Source organism: Camelina sativa, chromosome 8, assembly GCF_000633955.1.
Source record: "Camelina sativa cultivar DH55 chromosome 8, Cs, whole genome shotgun sequence".
In the NCBI taxonomy this organism is placed as follows: domain Eukaryota; kingdom Viridiplantae; phylum Streptophyta; class Magnoliopsida; order Brassicales; family Brassicaceae; genus Camelina; species Camelina sativa.
Genome location: NC_025692.1, coordinates 20,488,905 through 20,502,014, shown reverse-complemented (window position 1 = coordinate 20,502,014; position 13,110 = coordinate 20,488,905). Strand labels below are relative to the sequence as shown.

The 13,110-nt window shown below is 38.9% G+C and overlaps 3 protein-coding genes across 3 annotated transcripts; all 3 read right to left on the bottom strand.

Moving 5' to 3' along the window:
- Positions 3,164-4,418, bottom strand: LOC104707660. The gene is made up of 5 exons (XM_010424054.2): positions 4,247-4,418; positions 3,882-4,158; positions 3,687-3,798; positions 3,477-3,607; positions 3,164-3,384 (listed from the first exon to the last, which is right to left on the bottom strand). Exons 1-5 carry the CDS (start codon positions 4,256-4,258, stop codon positions 3,263-3,265), a joined length of 654 nt encoding a protein of 217 aa, XP_010422356.1. The 5' UTR covers positions 4,259-4,418; the 3' UTR covers positions 3,164-3,262.
- Positions 7,188-8,432, bottom strand: LOC104707659. Its single transcript, XM_010424053.1, has 5 exons — positions 8,265-8,432; positions 7,896-8,172; positions 7,702-7,813; positions 7,493-7,621; positions 7,188-7,399 (listed from the first exon to the last, which is right to left on the bottom strand). Exons 1-4 carry the CDS (start codon positions 8,397-8,399, stop codon positions 7,507-7,509), a joined length of 639 nt encoding a protein of 212 aa, XP_010422355.1. The 5' UTR covers positions 8,400-8,432; the 3' UTR covers positions 7,188-7,399; positions 7,493-7,506.
- Positions 10,911-12,212, bottom strand: LOC104709737. The gene is made up of 2 exons (XM_010426302.1): positions 11,535-12,212; positions 10,911-11,378 (listed from the first exon to the last, which is right to left on the bottom strand). Exons 1-2 carry the CDS (start codon positions 12,210-12,212, stop codon positions 10,911-10,913), a joined length of 1,146 nt encoding a protein of 381 aa, XP_010424604.1.

The window sequence follows — 13,110 nt, the reverse complement described above, 5'->3', positions numbered from 1 at the left end:
AATTGCTATTAAAAATTTAGAAGTCCTCAATTCTTCAACAAAGCAAGAGTAAACAAGCTTAAAAACTCACAATGGCTGCTAAAAAAAACCAGAGATAAAAACAAAAGCTCCCCCTCCCCTTAATAGGGTTAGAGTATTTATAGGAAGACATAAAAGGACCCGGGTCAACCCAAAACAAATCGGGTCAAACCTGGATTAAAACTAAAACAAGTGTGGGTTTAGGACAACCGGGAAAGCTTGGACCGATTGGGATGGCCCTATTGAGATGGTCGGGTATGCTTTGGCTGATTGAGCTTGCCGCTGATACATCCGCTGATTTGTCTTCTTGTGCTCCATCGGCCATGGCTTGGCCGGTTAAGCTTGGCCGATTGGCTCTATCGGTCATGGTCTGGCCGATTGAGCTTGGCCGATCGGCTCCATCGGTCATGGTCTGGCCGATTGAGCTTGCCGCGCTGATACATCCGGTGATTTCCTGATTCCTTCACATTTCTCCAATTCCACTCCTCTTTGCTTCTTTGCACCAAAACAAGTGCAAATGCTCTAAATGTGGTGAGATTACTCCAAGAACCTGAGAAATGAGACACTAGATGCATATGCTTCTAACACAACCTAGAATGACAAGAATATGCAACAAAACTATGCAAAAACATGGCTTAAAAATCCAACAAAAACACAAGATATCATTGTTTCTACAATTGTGCAGTCATAAACAACAGATTCAATAGGCGATGCGACTTCTTTGCCTGGGCAGACAACGAACCACCTAGTGGCTGGAAAAAACTTGCAATAATTAACGCAAGGGACCAGATCCGTAATCTGAAGAGAGAAGTCGATTTCTACAAGCATCAAAAAGCTGTTTCAGATGCAAAGGTAGAGAGCAATGAAGGGTTCAAGAACACGTTTGTAGGGTTCCGGACAACCAACTCGAATCGCCTATTTGGCCTTTCAGTGTTAGCATGCATGCTATCTGTTTCCGCTATAATAATTTCCCTCGCCAGCTAGTCAAATGTACTCGCCAATATGCAAGTATTAAACTAAATAGGATTGTGTTTTTATGTGTAAAGCAACTTATGAAGCAATTTACATCCAATGTTTGTCTATTGGACTCTTTCTCATTGGACGGTATGAACAACCAATGTTGCGTCTTAGTGTTATGTGTTTGGTTGTTTATAGACTAATCGGTCTACGTTTGTTGTACTGCTTAGTGTTTGTTTCCATTGTCGTACAACAAACATAAAGCAGTAGGAGTGGTTTATATAAGAAACTCTCTGGAGTCCATTCATTTATTAAATCAGAGCAAAGTAATACCTTTGGTGTGATATTACTCAACTTGGCTTCCTCTTCCGGAAATTTAGCCAAACCGTACACCTATTACAAACCACTATAATCGAGTGGAAGGGGGTTCAGAACTGAATGAGTATACTGTGAACATTAAACAATAAATGCGAGTACATAACATAACGATAGTCAACAAGTAGTACACAATCCTGGATGAGGGTACATATTTCAGCTAGCAAAAGCGTACACAATATCTTCCCCACACATGTCAGACCTAACGTAATCCGTCCAGAAGTCGTAGTCGTAGTCTTCGTCATCATCAGGAACCTCATCCCCCACAAGTTTCTGTAAGTTTGACTCACGTTCGGCGTAAGGATGACGATGAGTCACCACACTTTCTTCAGTTCTGAGTTCTCCATATGCGCCCCCATCCCCGTAATGGCCAACTCTAGCTACAACTCTATAATTTTGGCCTGAACAAGTAACATATACATTTATGGCCTTGTTTGTCTTATGGAGTAGACGGAAACGACTGTACTCGGCGACTGTGGTTATAGGCAATGGAAAAGGGGACAGGTCAGTATGTGTACCAACCTGTTCGGCGACCCCGTAAGTCATTGAGGAGGCAACCTGACTGTGTGAAAAACAATAGGCTGCATCCACAATAGACCAGAGATCCTCAACCTCACTAGTATTAGCGGTCTGAATTGACCTACCACCACGACGGACGTCGACTGTGAATTCCCACCGATGATTATCATTCCGAATCCATCTTCCGCTGAGGACGGTTATAATGACGACTTCAACTCCAGACATCGAGAATTTTTTTATATTTGTGAATGTAAATATACTTTGAGATACTCAATACTGGCCTGATGACTGGATTGATAGGCCAAACAGTACATTTTAGCAACACCCTATTATTTTTATGGCCACCAACAGGTAGGCAAACTATTAGTTGTCGTTCATTGGGAGATTACTTTACCGTTAGGCCGAAGTATCCCATAAAGAAGCAGGAGTGTTAGATGTAAAACAAAAATCTCTAACCTTAAATTAATAAATTGCTCTTATAGTTAGGGAAATCCCATGGGTTATACAACCATGTGAATGTCAAAAGAATTAATAACCTAATATCATTGTCAAATTTAAGTTTTGAATTATTATTCGATTTATCCAACAAATAATAAAGACAGGTATAATCACTTTTTTTTTTCAATTTATTCACCTTTTTCTCATTTTATTATTATTTTTATTTCTTCTTATCCTCTATGGATTAAGTCCAATGGATTTGCTCATAATGTAAATTTAATTTACCTGATTATTGGACAGTTAATTTAAGAGGAATGTTTTTTTGGGTATTTTAATACTTAAAACAAAAGTATTATCACGTGTAGTAGCTGTACGTTTGAAAACTATTTTCAAAACATACTTGTACCAAGCAGTATGAATTAGCGGTGATTAACTTGTACTAGTGGTAATTAATTAGACAGGAAAAAAAGAAACTGTTACAATAAACAATTGCGATTATCCGTTTGGATGTTACGTGGATAAATGACTGACAAAACATGCAAATATAAGTAAGCTTTTAAGTATTTGATGGACTGTGTGTTAATGAACAATGCGTACTGTTTCTGTTGCGTACGTACGTAAGTACTACATAATTTCTAATCTTTGCAAGGTTTACACTCGCACTACACCTTATTATGTTATGGTATATTAAGGTCAAAATAGTAAGATAAAAATGAAGATTCAACTATAGCACAGTCGTATGTTTAGAAATTTTTATTTCAACACAACGGTACGTAGTTCTTATTATATTAAAAAAAATGTTCCTATCATTAAAAGAACTTTATAGAGTGACATGAATAGAAAGAGAGTTCAGAAACGTAGAAGTACGAAACACAGAATAGGATAGTGAACGTAGTTTAAGTATTATAAATGAAAACAACTTGCCGAAATGCAAAGATAAGCTACGCATCATCTACTATCCTCTCACGCTGGTTGAGGTACTCCAACCTGAGTTTGAAATTTGCACCTCTGGAAACAACGGATAAAACAACACTTTTGAAACACCCGGTTGGCTGACCACCTCCATTCCTCCTTCGCCTACATATTCAATTTGTCACAAAAAATTTCTTGTAATGTAATGTCTCTCTGGTAGTACATAATCTGGTTTAAAACGTTAATGTCATATTTACCTCTATCCTTAAACTTCGCCCTCCAAAACCGTAAGACCGCAACAACTGGTTTGCCTGAATCGGCCACCCAAAAGTTATGGGTAAAGTAATCAGCGGCTTCATTATAAGCTACACATTGCAAGTGATGACCCCTACATCCAAAAACATATATGGTATTGGCCCGTTGATATTAATAAATAATTAACATTATTTATCGGAAGAACAACTCACTGTAGATTCCTCAAGGAAAAGCGTTTCATCCGGGATTTTTCGGCTAAACGTGGAGCAGCTGGATCATCAACGTAAATGATTGGCTCGACGTTGGTAACTTCCCCCATCGTATCTAACATGTCATGTGATTAGAATGATGAAACCGAGAAGATTTTAATTTAAAGGGTATATCATAATATGTAACTGAAACGTTACCTAAGCAGCAGTTTTTGGAGAAAGCAGACCACCCATCATAAATCTTGTCGAAGTTATGGTAGTCGATGAAGTGGTTGTTCGACAAGCCATCAATGTTTTCAACAACGGTGTCAGCCGTGAATTTGATCTGGTAGTTGGTGTCGACGACCTTGACAGCGAATGTGTCGTTTTCCAGCGCGAAATTCGAGATGGTTTTCCACTCATCCTCCTCAGTCCTCCTACGTACATAGAACTGGGCCACTAGGTTCTCACTAATTGTTACCTGTATCTTGTCGCCCTTATGGAGTGGGGACAAAAGGTTTATTACGAATTAGTAAATCATGATTACAAAGTAAAAGTGAAGATAGTATGATTACGAGGGTTACTTGCGAAAACATCGGCGACAATCAGTTCAACAGTGGAGACGTTGGCTTCCCTCTTGTTCCATTTCCTGACGATCTTAACGGAGACTTTCCAATCAGAACGCCACGTACGGAAATCGGTAAGTCTGTCGAAATGAACCATGGCTTTGTTGCGCTTATGTTTGCAGATGATGTACGGTTGTAATAGACGAATGAATATGAAACCGAGGAGTTTTTGTCTATTTTTATAACCAGCAAACGGACACCTATTGGTTTTCCCTATTGTGTCTTTTCAAACCGTCGTAACTGCAGTCTTTTAGGATACATGTCATGTAAGTACCAGATGTGTTGTAAGTGCACATTTAACTACGCAGATACATCGCATTTAACTTAGTTATCATTGACTCTGCAGTTTTGACTACCGATTGAATAGATTCTAATATTCGGGCCAGGCCTACAATTAAATAAAGGCCCATACGATTTATAGTCCGCGAAAGGTGAAGTGGAAAGTATATATGTGTCGGACACTCACACTTAAATATAGTTTACAATAATTCACGAATTATATTCGTGATGATAAGGTGTTTAAAATCCTAACACCTTTCAATACCACTATGTGGATCGAGGACGGGTTTCTATGTGTAGCCATCATCGCCAAGTTAAACAATGTATCAGGAGTCCACCTTCTATTTATGAGGTCTAGACACTACACAGACAGCATAGTTGATATTCAATACAAAATTGTCAGAACAATTCACGCGTATTCATAGTAACCCTGTACTCCCATATATTGTGGTTCTGTACTCCAGAACAGGGATTCATAATATAAAATTGATATCCACAATTTAGTACACATTTAGTCGGAAATTGTAAGTGGTTAAACACAACAACAATGAGACAAAAAGAGAGAGAGAGTCTTCCTGGATACACTACGTAAGTAATTGTTATTTACAGAATTTTTATACTTATTTGATTTTGTACTTGTTAAATGTGTCTCTTCGTATGACAAATTTACCTTCCAATATTACTATGGATGTTGGAATGATAGACTTTCCTACCATGTACCCCTGCAAGGAGGATTCAAAAAAATTTGCTACCGAATCTACAAATTGCTATTGCGAAGACATGACACAAAGCAGTTCTGATTAGACAACTCAGACCTGTCAAAATATAGAGTAGAAAAGTCGTAATAACTTTAACGTAAATGTGAGTTAAATGTTATCATTGTGCGACGGTGGACTTAAAATTATTAAAATTACCCCATTTAAAACCAATAAGGTTGTGTTGTGTCTAGTGTAAGACGCCATAACGACGATGTATTAAAAGTATCACAAAGGCGGATAAGTAGGTGTACTCCACATCTAACCCCTACACCATTGTGTTTATATAACACGTTTGTTGTTTATGTGGTACCACTACTTCATCTTTCCAACATTTGAATCTGAAAATCCCAACAATATGGCGTCTGCGAGAAAAAAAAACACAGATCTACCTGATGAGATGTTGGTTAAAATCTTCGGACATCTCGCAATTGATGGTTTTTCGTACCTTGCTCCAATATTGAAGGCGGGTCATCGAGGACTCGAAACAGCACTTAACCCCGAAGTCCTAAAGGATACTAACATATTCCACATCTGTTGGGAGCCTTAATGGTTTCAAACATCACATAACCCAAATGGTGGAGTCCAAGACGAAGGGATGCAGCGGCGCATATTCGAAAGATGCATTGAAGCAGGTAACAAAATTGCAATCTACATCGAAGGTTTGTGGGTTGTTGCCGAGGAGAGAGACATTCGGCTAGGGATTTCACTTCTAACTCGTAACGTTCCCGCAGATCCACATGCCAAACTAGCATGTGGATTTTTTTATATGTTAGATGGGAACGAGCAGATGGCGGTTCATTTTCTTCACCTCTTTGATGCTGACCACCATCCACTGAAATCGGAGAGAGCAAAGCTTATTGGGCGGGGGGGTGTTCAACGTGTTGTGTAGATTTAAGACGGCGGTTTTAAACACTTACAAGCATTCTTTTTTGTATCATTCAAGTCCATTGATCCCTCCTCCGGAATGTGCTGTATTTTGCATAATGGACCATGGTTTCCACTCTATCAACTTTCGAGAGTATGACATGGTGTGTACCAATTGCGGCCTATGGTGGGTAGCTCACTCGATAGCTGAGATCCTGTAGTAGTGTATTTATACTTTAGGTGTTTCAACTAAACTACGATCTGAAGGTGTTGTATTATGTTCGTTATTTACATCTACTAGACTACTACAAACAGTGAAAACTGTTTGTCCATGCGTTTACGTTGTTTAGATATGTAGTATATTTGTAATATACCAACTACTGGTGTACCCTATCTTTACACCTGTTTTCATATGGTCATATCCATTTGCTTACATAACGATAGATGTACCTTTCAGGTATTCTTCATTAAAACAATTTAATGGATTGACTGACCTATTCAAGGTCACAATCCAGCCCACAAAAAAAGTATAATGTCAGCGCTGTAAGCCTTATAAATTGCGGGTACATTACTTTCCATGATAATTGGGCGGAAAATTTCGGTGTTTGCATGATTACATTCATAATTACAATTAATTACATAGTGAAATAGTTGTACCTTACTGATAAAAAATTTTCAATACACAATTACGAGTAATATCTTCCACATTTATTTAGTGACAACAACACACAGTTGAATTAGTAGTTCCTACCGCAGTAGTCGATCACTTTAGTCAGGTGCAGACATTACATACCTATTTTTAATTATACGCATCACTTTTAGTTTACGTTGAAAAATTGTGCACACCATGTTTTAAGAAACAAATGAACAGACCACAATAATACCATCGGGTGTGTACCAATATAAAAACCAAGAGAAGACCAACTCGTTTCTATTTAATTAATTAAAGTACTTTATAGACTGAAAACAATAGAAAGAGAGTTGAAAATAGTAGAAGAAATACAGAATAGGTTTGTAAACGTAGTAAAAGTATTGTAAATAAACTCCACATTCCGAAATGCAAAGATCAGCTACGAATCATCTTCTATCCTCTCACGCTGGTTGAAGTAGTCTAACCTGAGTTTGAAATCTTGCACCTCTGAAAACAACAGATCAAACAACACTTTCCAAACACCCGGTTGGCTAACCACCTCCATTCCTCCTCGTTGACCTAAAAAATGAATTAGTCACACGACTTTAGTTTTTTTGTAAACCATTTATGGTTGGAAATATTTATAAGGTTAAAAAACTTTAATGTGAATACATTCATCCTTAAACTTAGCCCTCCAAAAACGCAACACCGCAACAACTGGTTTGCCTGTGGCTAGCCAAAAATTCGTTGTTAAAATTATCCGCTGCTTCATTGTAAGCTACACATTTCAAGATATGACCCCTACATACGAAAGCAGGTATGGTATTAAGCCATTTTTAGTTACAAGGTCAAAAATTAAATAATGTGATAAATTGACTCACTCAAGGTTCCTCAAAGAAAACCGGGTCATTCGGGACTTCTCGGCAAACCGTGGAGTAGCGGGATCATCAACGAATATTGTTGGTTCGACGTCGGACACTTCCCTCATCGTATCTAACATGTCATGTAATTAGAATTATTAGTTTGGGTATGAAAATTAATAGGGTTATAGAATCATCCGAAACTGAAATGTTACCTAAGCAGCAGTTTCTGTTGAAAGCAGACCATCCATCATAAATCTTGTCGAAGTTATGGTAGTCGATGAAGTGGTTGTTCGACAAGCCATCAATGTTTTCAACAATGGTGTCAGCCGTGAATTTGATCCCGTAGTTGGTGTCGACGACCTTGACAGCGGATGTGTCATTTTCCTGCGCGAAATTTGAGATGGTTTTCCACTCATCCTCCTCAATCCTCCTACGTACACAGAACTGGGCCACTAGGTTCTCACTAATTGTTACCTGCATCTTGTCGCCCTTATGGTGTGGGGACAAAAGGTTTATTACGAATTAGTAAATCATGATTACAAAGTAAAAGTGAAGATAGTATGATTATGAGGGTTACTTACGAAAACATCGGCGATAATCAGTTCAACAGTGGAGACGTTGGCTTCCCTCTTGTTCCATTTCCTGACGATCTTAACGGAGACTTTCCAATCAGAATGCCACGTATGGAAATCGGTAAGTCTGTCGAAATGAACCATGGCTTTGTTGCGCTTATGTTTGCAGATGATGTACGGTTGTAATAGACGAATGAATATGAAACAGAGGAGTTTTTGTCTATTTTTATAACCAGCGAACGGACACCTATTGGTTTTCCCTATTGTTTCTTTTCAAACCGTCGTAACTGCAGTCTTTTAGGATATGTGTCATGTAAGTACCAGATGCGTTGTAAGTGCACATTTAACTACGCAGATACATCGCATTTAACTGAGTTATCGTTGACTCTACAGTTGATGTTATGACTACCCATTGAATTGATTCTAATATTCTGGCCAGGCCTACAATTAAATAAAGGCCCATACGATTTATAGGGCCAGATAAGGGAAGCGTCGGCGTATGTGTCTACGACTGAGAATCCAAAATATTTTACAATACTAATGGAATACGATCCGGGTTTATAAAGGTATTTAAAATTCGTACCCTTTTCAATATTACCCTGTTTGTAACTGGTTTTAAATGTCAAGGGGGGAGGGGGTACGACAAGTTAAACTATGTTGCACAACTCCATCTTGTATTGGTGAGGTGTATTGGTGAGGTGTAGAGTTGATATTAAACAATAATATATTGTGAGACAATTTCCTCGTACTCTTAGTACCCTGTACTACGGATAATGAGGTCCTGTACCCCAGCACAGGGATTGATGATATTAAAAGGAAATCAACAACTTTATAGATACTAAAACGATGAAAAATTATTACACATTTACTCGGAAATGTGGAGTGTTTAAACACAACAACTACATTACGATAAGAGAGAGTCTAGGTGGACACACACATCATAGAAGGAACGATCTGTCGGACCATAAATGCAATCGCGAAGATGAATAAATGACAGAGATAAATATACAGTAGAATCCCTTAATACATTAATATGGCGATGATGGTTGCAAGAACCAAAAGCGTAAATGCGCAGCCGGATAGGAGACCATAGTAGAACGGGTATTTTTTCCGGGTTGCTGAAATCGAAGTATGGACACCATTATTTGTCTCCAATTGGTTGTCGCTAGTAGATCTAAGCTGCTTATAGAACTGCACTTCAGTCTTCATTTTGCGAATCTGGTCTCTTGCGTTAATCAAAGCCACTTTTTGCCACCCATGAGGTGGCTCGCTGTCTACCCAGGCGAAGAAATCACACCCCCTGTTGAATCTGCTATTGATCAGGGCACACTTGTAAAACTGACGCCCCGGGTTAGCGTCAGCCCACGAAGTCATTACTGCCGGAATATCGCCACAATCGCACAGGGGAGACCCTAACGGGGGGAGGGACACTGAACTAAAGCTAGGGTTGCGGTGCATGACAAAATATGTGGAAGTTTCGTTTTGTTATATTTTAAAATGATAACAAAGGGGAAAAAGGATACTTATTGAGTGGGGGATATAGTTGGGGGCGAGATTAGTGATTGTAAAGTGTCACACTTTACGAGTGTGGACTTAAAATGGGAAAACATATCTACTGTGCAGAAAATAGGGAGACGGTGGGAGGTCCTGATATGTTTGCTGACACAGGAGGGCAAGTGGTGTGCCTTTATTTATGTCAACTCTAAAGTCATATAAGTTGAGGCTGAAATAGGGTTGCGGTGCATGACAAAATATGTGGAAGTTTGGTTTTGTTATATTTTCGAATGATAACAAAGGGGAAAAAGAGATACTTATTGAGTGGGGGATATAGTTGGGGGCGAGATTAGTGATTGTAAAGTGTCACACTTTACGAGTGTGGACTTAAAATGGGAAAACTATCTACTGTGCAGAAAATAAGGAGACAGTGGGAGGTCCTGATATTATTGCTGACACAAGAGGGCAAGTGATGTGCCTTTATTTATGTCAACTCTAAAGTCATATAAATTGAGGCTGAAATAGGTTTGTCACCTACAATAGACGGCTTACTATACTAATTTATTGGTTGAAAAACTGTTCATTTTCCTTAAATATTTGTTGTGTTCCTTAATTCTCAATTTCTAAAGCCCATGATCTTCATACTATCCAGGCCGACGAAACAGCGTTTTGCCATATTAGAGGGGTACTGGATAACAAGTGAGTTTCCTTAATTATAACGGCCCACCCAATGTAGGTTTCCTTATTAATAACGGCCCAATGTAGCCCATTGGACATCTCCTAAGGACTTGTTATGCTTTCGCTTAACTACCCGTAATATCTGACCTCTCTCACATACCCACAAAGATACAAACAGCAAAACCAAACATCCCTAAATATTCCGTTTGTTTCCAAACTAAACAGGTAACAAATATGCTTCCAACATAAATGGTGGTACTTAGGAATGACGAGTAGTATCATCACACCACTAAAACTTAGTTATGTTACATTTACTACCAGATGATAACAGGTGCTGCTCCCCACATACAAAAAGATAAATTATGAGTTCTCGCTGAACCATAGCGAAACGTACTTATTGTACCATACTGAAACGTACCTTAACAGTTTGCATAGTGAACCGAACTGAACAGGTTCTAATAAAAAAAAGTGGACGCCCCTGCCTTACATATTACCTGGACATGTTGTACGGTTGTGGACAACATGTTGACATTGAGAACAAGCATGCTGTTTACGGGGCCGTTTCATCTCAAACGCCACCTCGTGGAAAGACTTCATTATGGACATCTTTGGCCTTCTTGGAGGATTCCTTACGAAAGGCAGTTTACATTTGTACTCTCTATCTTTAGTAGGAACGATGCAGGACTCATCACTAGGCATTATCGAATTCTCATAACCACGGCAGAGGTAGTCTTTGCGAAAGTATTGATGACACTGGTGTATACGAGATAGGTTAGCCTTCTCGGCGGCTGCAATGGCATGTACGCATGGAATCCTCTCCAGATCAAAACGCCTACATGAACACCTTTTATATTTAAGATTGACGACATGCATTGAGGTACCTCCACTTACTTGAAATTGATGTTTATCTATTTCTTGGACATTTAGATGCCTTGCCTCTTCAATACATTCCTGTAAAAAAATGAATGAGAATGCGTAAATGTTGATAACCCAAAGAAGCACATTATTTCCACTAACATTTTATAGTTTGAACAAACACACTATCACCCAACTAAGTGTACCCTTAAAAAACATATATCTCTATGGATATGTTTATGAATATGATACCTCTAACAGGTTCTCCACTCCTTTCGTGAGTACAGTTGGGATTCCGGCAGCTTGTTTTCTCCTACTGGCAAACCAACGTGTCAACATATTCCAAACCGCTTCTAGTAACTCCACAATTGGATACGCTCTCGCGGGACTCAGTACTTTATTTATCGATCCTGCAATGTTGCTCGTAGTGAAGTTGTACCTATCACCAGGAAACTGAGCCCTGCTCCACTTGCATACATCTGCATGCACCAAGTATGCATGCACCAAGTAAGCATGCAGTTGCGGATTCGCTTCTTGAATTTGCTGGAAGTATTGATTGAAATCAACTACACGGTAGGCTGCAGCTGCTTTTTTTACGAGCCGGAATGTTTCACTTCCGCTAAACCTCTGAATAATATTCCTGTGAAGATGATAAGTGCAGATTCCACGACTGGCCCTAGGGTATATTTTACCGATAGTTTTACCTATAGATTTATGACGGTCAGATATCAGTGCAAGACCTTCATCATCAGGAATTACACAACTCAATTGTGTGAAGAACCATTCCCAAGACTCGTCGTTCTCTGTATCAACAACCGCATAGGCCAAAGGAAATATATCAAAATTCCCATCTTGTGTTGTTGCTATGACTAGAGTCCCTTTGTATTCACCCTTCAGAAATGTTCCATCAACAACAACAACTTTCCGCATATACTTGAATCCTTGATGCAACCAGCAATCGCAATGAAAACATACTTGAATCTATCTTCCGCATCAACGTCCAGTCTCGTAAGGGTCCCCGGATTAGAGCACCTCAACCTGTATAAATATGAAGGTAACTCAGCGTATCCACTTTCAGGTGTACCCCTCACATATTCCCGCGCCTTTATAAGTGTACGATGTGCCTTCCATTAGCCAAGCTGTTATATGAAAGTGTTCAGTAAAACACATCATCATTGAACAACATCCAGTGGACAAGATTTCTATATATGTGTAGTGCACCCCAAAAAAATCAACAACTAGTCTGTAAAAAAAAAAATAAGCATCCACTACTACCATTCACGAGTTGTTATTATTCCAACTATGTCGTCAATAAATCTATAATTACACCCTCTGTACCCATTATATTACAATTTGTTATTAATTGTACCCCATACAATTATAGCAACACCGTCTATGCCCAATGACAACAAAACGTACACCTTTACATATTAGTTCATCCTATACATCCAAATTGTCCAATGATCTGTACCCATACAAAATAAAAAGAATGCATTATGTTATAAATATTTATGACTCCCACCTGTATACCATAGCGTAGGTTTAGCCCTTCTCCCACAATATTTGGCACAACCGAACCTCCGATACTACCAACAGAATCCTTGTATAAATGACCTAGGATTGGTGGTGTAGCATTACGGGTACGGGCTGATTGTTCCGTAACAGAGCATGTATGTTGACGACAATATTTGCGAATATGAAACACCATAGAATCCCCAATTTTTGAAGCTTGTAGTCTCCATTTACAACCTCCTACCCAACACTCAACGATTAGCAAACGGGGTCTTGAATCACGAACATTATAATCAAATTTCTCTAATACACATAG

What these genes read in the sequence shown, in the direction of transcription:
- LOC104707660 (XM_010424054.2), bottom strand. An exon ending in CTCCAAAAACTGCTGCTTAG is followed by an intron (nt 3,799 to 3,881) that starts GTAACGTTTCAG and finishes ATGACATGTTAG; the next exon opens with ATACGATGGGGGAAGTTACC. An exon ending in GGCGAAGTTTAAGGATAGAG is followed by an intron (nt 3,385 to 3,476) that starts GTAAATATGACA and finishes TTGAATATGTAG; the next exon opens with GCGAAGGAGGAATGGAGGTG.
- LOC104707659 (XM_010424053.1), bottom strand. Translation starts at nt 8,399, where the DNA reads ATGGTTCATTTCGACAGACTTACCGATTTCCATACGTGGCATTCTGAT. An exon ending in TGATTATCGCCGATGTTTTC is followed by an intron (nt 8,173 to 8,264) that starts GTAAGTAACCCT and finishes CCACACCATAAG; the next exon opens with GGCGACAAGATGCAGGTAAC. An exon ending in CAACAGAAACTGCTGCTTAG is followed by an intron (nt 7,814 to 7,895) that starts GTAACATTTCAG and finishes ATGACATGTTAG; the next exon opens with ATACGATGAGGGAAGTGTCC.
- LOC104709737 (XM_010426302.1), bottom strand. Translation starts at nt 12,212, where the DNA reads ATGCGGAAAGTTGTTGTTGTTGATGGAACATTTCTGAAGGGTGAATAC. An exon ending in GAGTGGAGAACCTGTTAGAG is followed by an intron (nt 11,379 to 11,534) that starts GTATCATATTCA and finishes ATTTTTTTACAG; the next exon opens with GAATGTATTGAAGAGGCAAG.